The sequence below is a fragment of the Dermacentor variabilis genome, chromosome 10 (genome assembly GCF_050947875.1).
Source record: "Dermacentor variabilis isolate Ectoservices chromosome 10, ASM5094787v1, whole genome shotgun sequence".
NCBI classification, from domain to species: Eukaryota; Metazoa; Arthropoda; class Arachnida; order Ixodida; family Ixodidae; genus Dermacentor; species Dermacentor variabilis.
The window spans coordinates 46,094,699-46,111,005 of NC_134577.1; the positions used below are offsets into that span (position 1 = coordinate 46,094,699).

At 44.0% G+C, this 16,307-nt stretch overlaps 1 protein-coding gene across 1 annotated transcript in view; it reads right to left on the bottom strand.

The window, feature by feature from the left end:
* LOC142560464 (tetratricopeptide repeat protein 39B-like) overlaps nt 1-16,307 on the bottom strand; it is a 71,842-nt gene that overhangs the window by 4,054 nt on the left and 51,481 nt on the right. Inside the window, exons 3-16 of the mRNA XM_075672596.1 lie at nt 13,304-13,423; nt 12,493-12,568; nt 11,058-11,181; nt 10,009-10,141; nt 8,377-8,476; nt 8,214-8,279; nt 7,714-7,825; nt 6,688-6,755; nt 6,487-6,546; nt 4,689-4,780; nt 3,961-4,122; nt 2,185-2,302; nt 1,282-1,393; nt 1,081-1,198 (exon numbers count right to left, since the gene is read on the bottom strand). Of these exons, the coding sequence (XP_075528711.1) occupies nt 1,081-1,198; nt 1,282-1,393; nt 2,185-2,302; nt 3,961-4,122; nt 4,689-4,780; nt 6,487-6,546; nt 6,688-6,755; nt 7,714-7,825; nt 8,214-8,279; nt 8,377-8,476; nt 10,009-10,141; nt 11,058-11,181; nt 12,493-12,568; nt 13,304-13,423 (1,461 nt within the window). The remainder of the gene's footprint in view (nt 1-1,080; nt 1,199-1,281; nt 1,394-2,184; nt 2,303-3,960; nt 4,123-4,688; nt 4,781-6,486; nt 6,547-6,687; nt 6,756-7,713; nt 7,826-8,213; nt 8,280-8,376; nt 8,477-10,008; nt 10,142-11,057; nt 11,182-12,492; nt 12,569-13,303; nt 13,424-16,307) is intronic.

Genomic DNA, 16,307 nt, shown 5'->3' on the forward strand with positions numbered 1-16,307 from the left:
GCCCTGTAACGTGAATTCCCTTGAACCCACGTGCTGTGGTCAGTAGGCCATTCACGTCAGAGACCAGTCCTAAGAAAAAGCCCCCGGATGCACCTTGCATTTGAACAAGTCCATAGATCTGGTACACATGTGCATCTCACGACAAGATCTCGCAGTTGAGGCAGATGGTGTGGTGTTGCCATTCATGAAGCCATTCTACTTGCAGATTCCAGCATGGATGAGGGCTGTCGTTCAGCTGAATCTTCATCAAGAAAATTTTTATGCGCCAGTCCTCTTCATGCCAAGGAAATAGGCCAAATGATATACAACTTTGGCACTTGCTGTAATCACATGAGCATTCAATGCCAAGTTCAGAAATACCTAACTAGCTGTGCCTTTGTCCTAAAATATTAAGTTGTGTGTAATGCTAGGCAAAGCTACCCCACCACATATATAACTATGTTAGGCATAAGGAATATAAGCACATGGTCTATAATTTCTGTTTGTGACGCTTCTTGGCAAAGAAAACCATACCTGAAAATCCGAGGCAAATATAATGACGGTACAATGAAAAATTTCAGAGCACCATCCAGAGCACCAGAGCACCATCCATTTTATGGAATATATTGAGTCACAAGACACCATTTGTCGTGCAGCATTGTGTCGTGCAGCGAAGTTTGCTAGTGGTATACTGAATATTGTGAAATTCACATACGCAATGACAAAGAACTTTAAAAGTCTAATTACTATAGGCATGCACCAGTATATCAATGTTCATTTTAAGCACCTTCAACATATGACACTGTAGCTGACACCCACTACAATAACCAATAGTCATGATTTATAAAAATTACCGGTTATAACAGCTTACAATAATATAACTGTTAGTGGTGTTATAAGACTGTACTGCATTCCTCATTATGCAAAATAGCTCCTTTATATGTGATATCTGTTACATGCATATGCTTGTCGCACACTGACGTCAGTGAGCATATTTTAGAGTTTCTTCGTTATATTAAATAATTCGTTATATCCATGTTCGTTATATTCAGGTTAGAGCATTAAGCACCTGATTGACAGGCCCCCAAAAGTCATACTTACTATTTGAAAACTTCCAGGAAGCATTCCTCAGATTGCAGCGGGTGGCCCATATAACGCATGCAAACGCCCTTCAGCAGCATTGCGAGGCAGTAGTCGTCGACATACCTTTCATCCATTTCTGCAAAGTACAGCGAATGAACGTCTAACTCACATTCAGCACTTCCAACTAGCATGCATAAGAGCTATGCTTTGTGGCCTGACCTTTTTCCCTGGAAACCTCGGGCAGAGCATTTTCAACGAGTCCTAAGATCTGGAGCAGAAGCTTCTCATTGCGCCCAATCATGGGGAAGCTGTTCCACATGTACATGATTTCCTGAAAAGCAAACACAACTCTCTCGTTTGTTTGCTTGAAAACGTCTTTTTTACCTGATATGATCACTGCAGTACAATTGTCACTGAATGTAATTAGCAGTTGTAACTAAAACACCAGATATAAAGCACTAAGTTAAAGTTGGCTTGTCCCTACTTCAGCCAAATTATCTGAGGTATGATGAACGAAATGAAATGCCTATGCCATCATAACTTAGTGCTTTTCAAAGCATAGGCGCAGAATGTAAATGCTGGTATTTTCATCAGAATCAAGCAATTTAATGCAAGAAAAAAATTTTATGCTTCTACTTATGCGCAGCAATAAGTGTACTGCGCCTTTTTTTTTTCAGCTGCAGATGATGAGCAAGGAATACACTTGAATAATGTGCAATGCATAATGTTGGCATTGTGCTGATGGGCACCTTTCCTTTCTACATGCTTTTCGTTTTTACTTTGTGCCTTTTATACATTGTGGTGCACAGATTCATGCCAGAATTTAGTGAAGAATTAGGGGAGAGAGCATGTGATAAATGCAGAAGAAACACAGGATGTGGATGGAGGAGGATATTGTGGTGGACAGCTAGACAGCACATGTCGCTAAGTCATTACAGGCAAACCTCATTGTAACAAAGTCGCACATACAAAAAATACACCTTCATTATATCCGATATTCGTTATAAGCAAACAGTCGTTATAGGCAGCTATTTGCCAGCAACATTTACACATGTACACTAATGTTAATTTTCCTCTAGCGCATAACCTGCTTCGTAGAACGTTCCTTAAGCGTTAACTTACCACAACAGGCAGAGTGAGCCGCTGGCCATTGTCGAAGAACTTTTGAGACTTTTTCACTACAAATTTCTCGATGGGAATGGATTTGCCAGCAATTTTCTGCTTGAGCCCAGGAACTTGCCTGCGGAAAGAAAAAGCAAACAATGTCAGTGTTCCAAATGCTTCATTTTACACTAAAGAATAACCACAATGAAAGCTCGATGATGTACAGATGACAGCTATCATTGAATGCAGTCAACTCCCATAAATTTAACCCTTGCGAGACCTCAAGACTTGGTCGATTATCCAGGAGGTCAAACGAACAAATGGCAGCAAAATGAATTAAAATTTTTGAATGGCTTGAAGTAGCCTGTAATGTACCTGCTTCTTTCTCTTGAAGTGCAGCTCAACCAGCATGTGGTGGAAAGCACCGACAAGTCTAAACACTACCTCAGCATTGGACTGTCACGTTGCTCACAGTGTCGAAATCAGCGAGCGGCCTGCAAACCTCAACACAGTCTTCGGTACTCACAAAACACTCAAAAGATACAAAAGCAGTAGCAACATCTGTGGAACTTGTTGCATTTTTGAGGCTTTAATAACTGCTGCACGCATGAGGGGGTGCCTGTGTGGTTCAAATTACCCAAAGTTGCATGCTTTTGCATTCGAATTTAAACTAGTTTTCTTTCCACGGCAGTGTATGATCTCACCGACTGTTTCAGTGCGTTCAGATTAAAGCAAGGAGTCTAAATAACCAAGGTCAAAGTAATGGGTGTCAACTATGTCAATTCTCGTTAAATGTCTCCACCCTAAGTCATATGTCAACCACTTTCTAATTTTACTCTGCCCTGATGTGCACAACTGCACGCCCAAATTGCAGTCCTGCTATCAGACTGTCCTCTAAAGTAGAAGATAATATGAAGGGCCTGAAAAGACAACTGCATAGTACACATGCCTGGTGTTGTGTGTGTGTGTGTGTGTGTGTGTGTGTGTGTGTGTGTGTGTGTGTGTGTGTGTGTGTGTGTGTGTGTGTGTGTGTGTGTGTGTGTGTGTGTGTGTGTGTGTGTGTGTGTGTGTGTGCGTGTGCGTGCGTGCACCACAGAATTTTAAACAATTGTTTGTTACAGATAGCACAATTCTAGTCCTTTAGTTGGATTACCTGAAGAAGCAGAGATTACTTGCACAACATATCAAAATGCATAATCAACTAATTAACAAAATTACACGCATTAAGTTTTTGCTTTAATTTCTTTATTACACATATTGCAATTTATAAATTGTAGCCGGTGAGTTTCCAAGGCGTATGCACTCGGAACAAATTACCAGGTTGACACTAGTTTGAAGAAATTCATTGCATTATATTGCAATTAAATGGCACTTTGTTAAAAAGGTAAGTGGGACAACAGTTCATTTTTACCAGAGGTCTGGCAGAGCAGGACTTGAAACCAGTGCCATCCTCAGGATTCCTTCCTAGTGCATATGCCTTGCACACTTACTGGCTGCAATTCGTAAGTTGCAATATGGGCCATAAATTAAATAGTTAAATGTTAGCTATTACACATTTGTTAATTTGTTGATTATACGTTTCGATTTTTAGTGCATGTCCACCCCTTCAAGAAATCCACCTCAAGGACTAGAAGTGCGTTATTTGCCACAGGTGATTTCTAAAAATTACGTAGGTTCTAAAACACGTGCACCTGGTATGTAACACAAGAACACACAAATACCCTCTATGAGGTAATGTTTTCATTCTCAGTAAGATTATTTGTGATATTCAGCCCAGATTTGGCGACGACTTACCTGAGGAGGTTAACAATCTCTTCCATGAACTCAGTGTTGCCGTCCCTGTACTTAGCATACAGGCAGGAAGCCTGGATGTAGACATAGGTGGCCTTTGACCACCGGCAGCCCTTGCGCAGGATGTCGGCAGTCTCAATGGCTCGGTCCCAGTCACATCTAAAGCTGTTTATATTTTCATTTCAAAAGGCACCGTTAAGGTAACTGTAACCGCTGGTGCACCATATACACCATGACATGCAAAATGTGACACGTACCCTTCCCGAAATCAAGAACCCCAGCCTACTGCACTTTGCCATGCTGTATGAAGACTACCATACAATTTGTAATTACATCCATGAATTGACATGACTTTTCTTTGAAGTACATGTTCTAGGAGAAACATTAAGAGGAACACAAATACAACACGTTGAGAAGCACCAAAAGGGCATGGTATAACTTTCATGCATGCTCCTCCACGCATATATTTCTTTGGAACAAATCTTGTAAAGGGCTTCTTCATAAGCTCAATTTTTCATAATTTCATTCAGTGTTGAAGTTCCAGAACAATTCATGGGCAGTAAATTTTGAGAGATGGTTGAAATGACCAATTTCATTTCTGTGGCAGGACGACTTGTGTGCCGGTGCAGTTTATCAAATATCAAGGGGTCATTAACGAAAATTAACATTCTTGTAAAAAATTAAGCTGCCTGTAGTGTAAAGAGATAAAGAAGGGAGTTGCAAGCACTTACCAATGGCACCAAAGTAGTTCCCAGTAGCAAATATAATGGAAAGGAATCCACTCATTCTGTGCCTCAATTGCTTCATAATACTGGTTTATTCCCTGAAAAAGAGAGAGCAGTTTAAATTACGTTAATATCAGCTGTTCACAGAAAGCATATCTGCTAAAGCAAATATTCCAAGCCTTCCTGTGATCAGTCTGTATTTTTGCACATTTCCTAAATACAGTACTAATGTTGCAACTTAATTAGCTGAACTTTACTAATTGATCTTCTAGTGGCACACGAGTTGCAATTGTGGAACTGATGCTGGCAGACATTCAACACATGCCTGCCCTGTAGCAGTCCTGAAAATAACACTTCAATAATGTTGTCCCCCGTTATGTGCCCCAAACCATAATGGCTTTCCACGTGGCTTTGCCACTCAAAATTTAAAAAGAAAACACCTCTTTATTTTTAATCGCTGGGTGTAGTGCTTTTTGACGGCCGTCAGTCTAAGGTTCTATTGGCAGCATGATAGCAGGCCTCAAGGAGGGGGGTATTGTGTATATGTCCACCTAGTGGACACGTCCATTTCAGCTGCTGCCGAAGGGCTCATTGGCTATTGTCTGGACTTGTGTGCCACTGTGAGAAGGAAACAGGCACCAACAGCCAGTTTCCTTCTCACTGGTTCAGCTCCAGCCAAATGGCAGTGGCCAAAATGGACAGTCCACTATGTGGACACTTACAGAATACCCCCCTTTTCAATGAATTTCATCAGGTGCAGCTGATTCAGATAAGTGCTTCCTATAGTCAGCTACTGGAGAGAGGGTATGGGGTGTCGCGGCCTAGGGTGGCATTCAAGGCATGGAAGCCAATCAACTGCTATGTCAGGTTGTAGAAAATGAAGAAAAGGGGTTTATTGGCTTAGTTACACGGCTCCAGTACGGAATTTCACTCCATGCAGGAGCAAGTTAGATGCCCAAGTTCACATCAGGAACCTCTGTCCCCGTTCACAAAAAGTCTCCGCTTTTAATCCTGCCATCTTCCGTAGGCGAGTCGACTAGGGAATCTGTCCAGCAGCAAATAATAATCAATGACTCCATTGCAATACCATGCCCGTGCTCGCAACGACCCACAGTAATTCCGCCTCCGAAGAGACTGGTTTGGAATCTGTGGCAAGAAAGCAACTGGCGACACCCAGTTCGTCGTCATTGTCCCCCTCCTTTTCATCCTTTGCTCAGGCTTCCAGATAATGGTGGGGTGAGTGCCTTTTGTCGGACCCTTCAACAGTCAATGTCCACACTGCCTTAATGTCTGGATAGACTCTGAGGGTTGGGTGGTGGTTTGACATGTGGCAAATGTCCAATTAACGCCTTTGCGGTGTTGAGACATAATAGGTAGTTATGTGAAAGTGGTGAAAGTGCAGGGGATTGGATGGCACTTCAAAAAGGTTTTGCAGAAAAATGGTACATAGAACACCAATTGCGCTTGCCACAAGTTCAGTGAGAGATACCCCAAAAGTGGTCCTAATGTAGGGATTCTTTGTAAATGAGTATGCCTTGAGCACTGACCGACTTCCATTTCGATTTTGCAATAATTTTAATTAACTACTGAGATAAAAAATACAATCAGCGTACACTGTGTACTGAACAGATGAATCAGTGATTGCTGGACAACTATTGTTTTCCAGACAAAATAACCCACTGCTGCAGAGAAAAGGCTCATTATTTGAACTCCATCATTTTTAATCATTCACTCTTGAAATTCTTCGAGGTCATTTAAAGTCTTCGCTGAGGCACCCGGTATCAATAAAAAGTGAACAACTTACATTTTCTATCTGGCCCTTGACCTGATGCATCCTTGCATTGAAAAACAAACTGAGCACACCCTGGAAATATAAGAAAGACCCAAAGATATAATTAGTGCAAAAGCACTGCATGACAACTGAAAGTTTGCCCAAGAGTGAAATTTCATGGCATTACTGAGAGAACTGCAGCGGCTGAACAAAAATGAGCTGTTGTCAGCTTACCTTTGGATATTTACTTAAAAGGCCTTTCACTAGCCTTTCCGAAAGTTCTAAATCTCCGTCACCAAGTCCTAAAAAAAATAATAAGTAAAAAGTAAGTCTTCGTTGTAAGACAAAATGCATTCATAAAGAAAAACTTGCTCTCAGCAGTGCTTAAGTACAACCCGCATGATAAAGTGCAAAATATGCATTGTGCTTGGCAAATGGAAATAGAATTTGACATTCACATGTCTCAAATCAAGCAGGTCAACAAATGGAACCTCATCAAATGAAATAGCACCCGGCACGAAAATAACATTGTCGCATGAACCTATTTTTTCAGTCATTTATTCCTAAAACTACCAATTAATAGAATCATTTGCTGGCCTCAATTGTTAACATAACCAATACATCTGCTTTTAGAACTACTATTGAAGAATACTTTTGTTAATCTGTATTTTTTATTATTTTTTTTTTCATTATTATAACCTGTCATCTGTACATGTTTTGTATTTCGTTGCACTCCCTTCTGTAATGCCTTTGAACCTTGAAGGTACAATAAATAAATAAAAAATAAATATCCAATATTCGTTAAATGTATATTTTCTTACAGGCTGATATTGGCAAGAAACATTTTAGAATTACTTAGTTATGTCCAATAATTTGTTACAGCCATTTTGGCTATTCAGGTTTGACTGCATAGCAGAACACCTTCTATACATCTTTCAGTTGTCTACAGAAAAAAGCTTCTGTAAAAGATAAAAAAGCATATCACCAATGTAAGAAGCATATATGGTCTTTGCACCAGAACAGAAAAAATGCAACACAGCAGTCGGAAATATGTATACAATGGCTGGGAGCAGGTCACAAGGGTCCTGTTGTACTTGCCAAAATGCAAAGTTGATGCCTTCAAACACAGATAAAGGTTTAGCTCACGAGGCACTTTCTAAACAAGAAACACAATTATTTTTTTCTGCAGCTGGTGTTTCTGAATGTGGAATTACTTAACAGAATGGCCTTATAAGTGCAAATACATGGTGTGCTGCTTACCCAGGATGTAGAGGACGAACGTGTGATATGCCACAAGCACAATACTGCACAGAGGCCCACGGAGGTAGTCTTGCATCATGCAGCCTTCTTCTAGTTCTCGCAATCCCAGCACCTGCAATTTAACATCCCATCACAGTCAGCTGCACCTTCAGAAATTTGGGACAACACTGTTACTTCCATTGCTCAGCCTCCATCAAAAGTACACAAATGAGTATGAAGACCAGATCGATCAGATAATGTTATGTAGGGAGTAATGCATAATATGGGTAAATTACAGAATTGTAATCTTATGTAGGAAGTAGCCACTGAATGCTTATAGCACAATACAAAATACCCTGTAAACATTGCATGTGCACTCACACATGATAGTGCACACGCAAGAACGTAAATGCCAATAAGAGCTTTCTGCCTGAATAGCTAGTTTCTGTGTTTTTTATTAATACCTGAAACGAAGATAAAACAATAATATCACTGTGTGCCTGCACTTGTTGAAGCCCCACCTTGTTTCCGGAGAATCCTATGAATTCCAGGAGCTTCATGATCCGCGATGGAAGTTGAGAAATCAGCTGCAACAGAACAATGACAAGCAGATTAGCTAACAGGCTGGCATGTTAGCATCAAATCAACTACCAGAACAACAGGCAAGAGAAATGGCACACTCACCAGGTTAAATGCACCAACGCCCAAGTGAACACCACTCTCAAAGTGTTCCTTTTCCTTCGAACTCTCCCAGTTCCTTGTTGCCAGCATTTGCATGCATTCCCTGCAAACAATGGGGAAACGCTTCAATGCCTACGACAGGCATGCGAAAAGCCTCTGTGCGTAGCCTGCACAGTGAGAACTTCCAACTCCAACAAGCCAGCAACATCAAACAATTAATCGTTCATTCACACAATGTAGCGTGCAGCATGACATGAATACAGTCCCGTGACATGACAGCTACATGCCGCACGACACACACAATAATTCTGTTTCTATAGTTGCGAACAAAATTATCTCGCAGAACACGGTAAAGCAATGCAAACGGATAACACAATTTAATAAGTGAACACATGTCATGAACACTTACTGCACTTAGGAAACAGTTTGAGGACAGTGTTGTGGCTAAAACGCAAGTTGCTCGTATAATAAATGGTGCACGCCTTCACCACCAGCCTTCTTCTTCAATCAAGGGCCAATGATGCGACTAATGCCCCCTAACGCAATCTTTTATCCTGGTCGAGTAAGCGGTGGCGCTTTTAGTGCTTCAGCACACCCCCGTAAAATCGGCGCGCGCTCAAAAAATCCTTTCTCGCAACTCCGCGACACTGCACCCTTCGTTATAGTACCAAGGCATGACCACATTATGCGCGATGAATATAATATCACTCTTCTGCATAGTTATGTTACAGAGGCACTTTGCATGGCAGATCTTTCCGCCGGTCCGAAGTCGACGTTTTCGAGTCATGATAGCGATACTGAAAAAGAACGTGCGCATAACGCGGCGACTCGGCACCAAAGGAATATGTTAAAAAGTACAACAGATACACAAACTCAAAAAAACTTTAAAATTCAGCGAGGCAATATCCGCGGGGGAAAGTTTGCCGTGCATGAAGAATGGCCGCACATAAAAACCAACGGCCGGAAACGAAACGCCCGTCGCCGCCATCTGCCACGAGACTGCAAGCGTGCTTTTCCGCACTATCTGTGTTTGTGCGGCGAAGCCCAACTATAGCGCAAGCGTCTACGCATGCCGGGTTGCGGCTTTTTCCGCATAAATAAGTCGCGGGAACGCGGCTTGTTTTCGAAGGCCCGTGCCACAGTTCTTTCAATATTTCAATGCCGTGAAAAATGAAAACATCTGTTAAACCTAATGTGCTTCTCTTATCGTTGGCGAATCGCCAGAAGAAAAGGACTGCATGCAAGGACAGAAGATTCCGTGTTTAACCTTATCGTAAGCGACACCGCAATCGCGCCCTGCAGCGTGCACTTGTTTCTTCGCGCTTATAATGGCTCGTATAGCACCCTTCGATCACCGCTCGAACACCGATCGCCACATTGAAGGTGCGTCTGTTTCCAACCACCATTTCGGTGGAGAAAATACTATGGCAGCAGTTAGTATGTACGAGTACTAACACTATCTTTGTATTGTCCAGGGAATGAATGAATGAATGAATGAATGAATGAATGAATGAATGAATGAATGAATGAATGAATGAATGAATGAATGAATGAATGAATGAATGAACACCCAGTCTGGTGAGGCTCAGTACACGTTGCGAATGTTTTCAAAACAACCTGAAGTCGGGATCTCACTTGTAAGACTGGTAACAAGACCGGATCTTGAGTCCTCCCTTGATGAATGTCACCAGGCTCTGATCTTCGACGAAGGTCAGGATGGCGTTCTCCAGAAGGCACTCGGCGTAGCACAGTTCCGCGTGGATTTCCTCTGCGAGGCCGAATCGCGGCAGGCGATTCAGAACAGTGCGATGCAGAGCAGTGTAACGCGAACCAAACTGGGTCTTTGTGTTGCGAATGTAACTTTCCGTTATATAGGGGCAGCTGCGGTTCACCAACGCTCACACGTCAACCAAGGAGCAATGAACGCTTAACTTGAAACGTCGCTTTGATTCCAGATCAATTCCTCGCGCGTGTCGAACGCTGCTGTTCGAAGACACCGGCAAAATGTACCCAAGTAACAGTGACGTAACAATGTTTACATCTGGGCATCTCCTCCGAGCCTCGTTGTGGCACAGTTTTAGACTGTCAACACGAGCGTGAAGGCTGTCGATAATTGCCCATCGTGCTTTCTGCCCATCTTGCTGTACCCAGTCCTAACTCCTCCCTCGCTCACAAGGGCGCCGTGACGTCACGGATTTGAACGGCATCCACGCGGGCCTAGTTACTTTTTTATTAATTTCGTTCGTCGGTAAAGATAAACTACATTGTATTCAAGAGGAACTAAAGACTGAACTTAGCAAGTCTCGAGTAAGTTTTCTGCGCCACAACAACCAAACATACGAAGCAGTACTTTGAAATTCGTGACGTCACACTGACGTGCCGGCGCTGAGGTCGAAACTGATTTAGCGTTTCTTTTTCAGTCTTTTTGAAGGGATATGAGCGTCTCTCTCTCTCTCTCTCTCTCTCTCTCTCTCTCTGCTGCATTCAGGGCGAAATGAGTAAAAAATGAAAGCGAGCGACTTCACGAAAGTGGATAAGGAAAAGTTTGAACTTGTACGCAGTGAATATCTTAAAAGACGCACCGGTGTGTTCCACGTACACACCCGAGACGTATTTCCGCCTAGTTCAATGAACATTATAGCGGGCCACTTTACAGGGGGACGCGGAGAGAGGCCCGGACTCACGCATGGTGTAGGTGTTGTAGTCCGGCCGGAGCAGCATCCGCGCCACGGCCGAGGTTCTGCGGCGCATCCGGTTGCACACTTCGACGCCCTGCCGGATCGCTTCCTGCGCACTCTTGATGTCGCTCTGCGAAATCAAGCAAGCGCAAATCGCCGAATCACCATATGCGGTACACTGGTGTCATCATCATCATCAGCAGCAGCAGCAGCAGCAGCAGCAGCAGCAGCAGCAGCAGCAGCAGCAGCAGCCTGGCTACGCCCACTGCAGGGCAAAGGCCTCTCCCATACTTCTCCAACTACCCCGGTCAAGTTCCAATTGTGCCCATGCTGTCGCTGCAATCTTCTTAATCTCATCCGCTCACCTAACTTTCTGCAGCCCCCTGCTACGCTTCCCTTGTCTTGGAATCCAGTCTGTAACCCTTAGTGGCGTACACTCTTGAAAAACAGTTTACACCCTCCCCTCTGGGGTGTATCTCTGTCCCACAACAAAAACAGTCGTCGTCTGTGGTCTCGCTTGCGTTTCCTTTCTCGAAAAAAACTCTGCGCTCGCTACTTTCCCGTCGAGAATACTAAGTCACGCAAGATAAACGCGCATGCCGCTCGTGACATGAAAGCACCGGGCGCGCACCGTTAAAGAAAGAAAAGGCACGCAATGTGGATGACAACGATTCTTTTGGGGACAAAAAAAATATATATATCCCAAGGGGTGCCAACTTTTAGTAGTAGTAGTGCTAGTTGTCACTAAGCTTAAACGTGTCAATTTACGCGGCGTTCGGCCGTGTTTCGTCTTCTCTACACCAAGATTCCTTGGCTGAATACCTGCATATATGCCTGGCTGAATACCTGAATATCGACGCCTTTCCCAGAAAAAGCTGCGCGACAGGCGTTGTGGTATACAGCGCGGCACGGACACCAATTTTAGTACGCGGATATGGCTTTCTTTCTTTTCTTTTTTTTTTTTTTTTTTAACTGGCGTGATACAAGAAGAAAATGTCTTCTTACAGAGCGCGTTGTACGGTGCTGTTTCCTGCCTAACTTGAGACATTCCAAGCCAGAAAACACGCCCGATTGGAGGATTTATTACGTCCTTTCTTAGGCATTACTTTCCTTTAACGTTTTGCGAATATAATGACATAACTTGTGCCGGCGCAACAAGAAATAATAATAATAATAATAATAATAATAATAAAGTCCATAACATGATAACGGCCCCGGATCTCCACTTAATCTATCTATACAGTAGAACTTCGCTATGGTACTTTTCACGCCGATACGTTTACCCACTTAATGTTATGTCCCGGGTGCCCGTGACACTATAGCAAGTTCACCATTTTTGCGTAGTCCGTTTCCCGATAAGTACGTCCTGTTCCAATGACCCCATGAAAAAGAAACAAAGGATTACATTGCATTACGCGAGCGGCGGAGGAAAGAATCGTACCATGTCTATGGTGAGCACCGCCTGCATGAACATGATGGTGGACTGCCCCAGTGCGTGGTACATGCTTTCGTGGGCCCTGCGCACAACAAAGAATATGGCAACGCTTACATCCAGCACCGTTCGAGCAAAGCAGTAATTTACCGTGGTAATAACTGTGAAACAAACAGAAAGAAAACAGAGATTAAACATTTTTACAACACAAAATTTATTTCAGCCCAAACTACAAAGATTATTTCGCTTAGATTTCTTTTTCTGTTCCAGAAAACTGAGTTTTTTTCTTCTTTATAACACAGACTATGACATAGACTTTATGACATAGACTCGATAAAGTAAACATCTTGTCAACACGCGATATGAACAGCGCATATATACAGAATGAGTCAAATGCGTTTCGCTGAAAGCCCCAAGCGGGAAGAAATCTCACGAAATGAAGGTTTGGCGCCTAGCTGACCGCAGCATAAGCCTGCAAAGAGTTATATTCGCATTCGCACCGGAAACAGCTAGTCATGCTGATAGAAAACGTCGCGTCAGTCTACTCCTTTAACGGCAGAACGGTAGCCACTATGCTAAAGAGTCAAATACCCATTTATTACTACTCATTAACGGGCTAGCTGGCTTATACACATTGCGGTGTATTACGGTGTAGTACTAAATTTGAAGTTAAGACCGTATAACGGGACAGGAACGGCACAGTATTGGCGCTCTTTTCTGTCCTGTTTCTCTCCTTGTGCTATGCACTTCAGTTCGTTTCGCGTCCCATTACACTGTAATGAGGTAAAAAAAAAAAAACACTTTGTTAGGATGCACTCACTTGGGCTTCATGCGCTTGAGCGCCTCCCCGAATTGGTTGCTCAACAGCAGGTCGAGGGCGCGAGTCGCCTCTTCGGCAGCTCGCTCCACGTCTACGGTGTCCGCAGGCCGCGTCTCGATCCTGGACACGACAGGCACGTGGGCGTCACGAAATGCGCCGCAAGAAACGCGCGCATAACGAAACGGGCGCGCAAGGCCATGGATTCCTTTAGCATGTATCGCAACGTAGGGAGGTGACAGAGAAGCCCTGGACCGGACGGTCGACCCTCAGCAGAGTCCAGGGTTCAGGTGTCAACCCAGAAAGTTACGCGTGCTCTAACGACTTTCCTGTGACCAACGGACCTGGGAAGGCGCGTATAGACACCATGTGAATAATACGCTGCACGTGAACGCTCTCTCTCTCTCTCTCTCTCTCTCTCTCTCTCTCTCTCTCTCTCTCTCTCTCTCTCTCTCTCTCTCTCTCTCTCTCTCTCCTTTTGCGTTTGCCGCGTCCTTTCTTTCAATACCTCATCCCATTTCCCCAGCGCAGGGTAGCCAACCGAACGATCCATCTGGCTAACCCTCCTGGCTTTCTGTTTTCTCCTCCTTTCACGAATTGTGGCAGTTAATTCTCTCAGCCACTGAGTAACAAGTCAAGGTAAAAGCAACCGAAAATTGGGAAGGGGTGGGAAGCCGGCAACTGATACCCGACCTGGGCGCGCTCTCAAGATAAATTCTATTGGCTATAGTTTAAGAACGAAAACACACTTTTTGACCTAACATGAACTTCGGAATGTCGTCAATAAATTTTAGCCCCGCCAAACCTGAAAACTTGCGACACATTGCAGAGTACGATTCTTTGACCTGTGATTACCAAATCGAAGCTCGGCGGGAAGAGCGGGAGGACCTTGACTTGCGCGTTCCGGTAAACGCTACAACATGCATCTCGACGCCCTTGGTAAGATTGCGTCTCGTCAGGCTCGTCGATTACGTGGTGTTAGCCGAGGAACGACGCAAGCGGGCCACAAATAATATTAATCCCGGAATAATCAACCCGACGCTGCTGCTGCATTGTGGAGTTGAATACGGTCAGTGTTCAGCGCATATCCGCTAAATAGTAATGATGAGGCTTTGGAGATATATCTGCAAATACTTGCTCCGAAACGCATTTGGCGTTTTTGGCATCATTTTCGCAGAAAGCCTTTCTTAGGCACTGCGGGTGGTCCCCTTACAGCCTTGAGCTTTGGGACCTCCTCCTGTATATCTTGTTACTGCGCTTTTATTTTCGTGAGTGAATAAATAAAATTCTTCTTCAAAAAAAAAAAAAATACCAAACAAACACCATGGAGTTTGTTGTATCTCGACTTTAACCACCACCTGAATCTAAGAACTTTACCCACTTTTAACGAGAGAAGAGCAAAAGAACAAAACGAGGAACATATTGGCCACCACGAATCCAGTTGGACGCTGAGTAATGCGGAGCATTGTTGTTTGGTACTAGACAGGCACTCACTAGCCGTGGTGATTTTCTGAAGCCAAACGTATATGGCGCTGGTTGTGAAGATGGAATGTTTATATGACATCGCATGGTTAGGGATGATGATTATGCACAATTTTACACTGTTGTATAGTATGACAATTATACAACGTGCATCACATGACATACGTAATTGCTCAATGTGCATCGGTTCAATGATCGCGGTTTCGATCGTGTTTTCACCGGTGACATCATTGGTCGCTTCACTGGCGGATTCGCCGCTTATTAGGGCGTAACAAGCCCAATGTGCGTCACTGCTGCCGTCACTTGTGGGAGAACCCAGGTACGCTATGCCTAGAATACGAGAACGGATATGTCAAGCGATGAGTGATTGCACGCTGTTTCATCAGCGATCCGCCTGAAGATCACATTGAGCGCTATGTGGGCTTTAGATAGCAGCTGCGCGTTCCAAATGCAGTCCAGGGTCACTGTTTGAGACGTTGCCCTGCCTTCAGGATCGGCCCACGAAAACAGTCAGACGCCTGGTAGCAAAAACCGGTCTACATTCTACAAGAGCGCTGCGCATTAAATAAGACACACACACACACACACACACACACACAGAGAGAGAAAATGTGAACGCCGATGTTTTATTTGCCTTCAATCTTCCCACCAACTTAGGTCTGCATGGCATAGACTCTAAAAGGGGTACTTAGATAAGAATAAATACGGTATTTTCGTGTCACATCTTGGGGACGAGTATCTCAAGAACGTGTGGTGCATGACTTCGTAATTACAGCTGACATGCCTTGGTTACTGACCGGCTTCGTTTCCGCAACTGCAGCATGGATCCGCAAGTAATTAATGTGGAAAGAATATTAACGTTAACGAACTCACTGACGACTATAGTGCCCACATTTTGATGTCCGTCTCGGCTACGCATCCTTCCCAACGAACACCTATAAACCTGGCCAGCAATCAAGTCATAAGCTACTACAGGAGTATGTCGCTGAAATATTTATTACATGAGTACGTCGCTGACACACGTGGCACAATACAAGCTGTCGCCTGTAAACTGGGCGAGGGCTCGCGCACGTATGTAACACTCCTTTCAGCGGCGACCGCTGCATTCTTAGCTTGTGACTATGGCTGGGTTCGGTGGTTCACAGTACAGAGTGAGCAGCATTACAATTCAGTGAAGCTTACTTCGAATAGACTTATTTGATGAATATGTCGCATCCCCCGCCGCGGTAGCCAGGCGGCTATGGCGCTGAGCTGCCGAGTTCTAGGTCGCGGGTTTCATCTGCAGCCTCGGCGGTCGCATTCCGATGGGGGAGGAATACAAAAAAAAAAAAAAACGCTCGTGTACCAGGCAGTGAATGCACGTTAAAGAACCCGAGTAGTGAAAATTAATCCGGAGTGCCCCGCCCCTACCACGGCGCGCCTCATAATCCTATATCGGAGTTTTGGGCACGTATAACCCCCGGAATTTAATTAATTCAATTAAATGTCTCCCCTGCAGACGCCCAACTAACGCGCAGCATCGGAA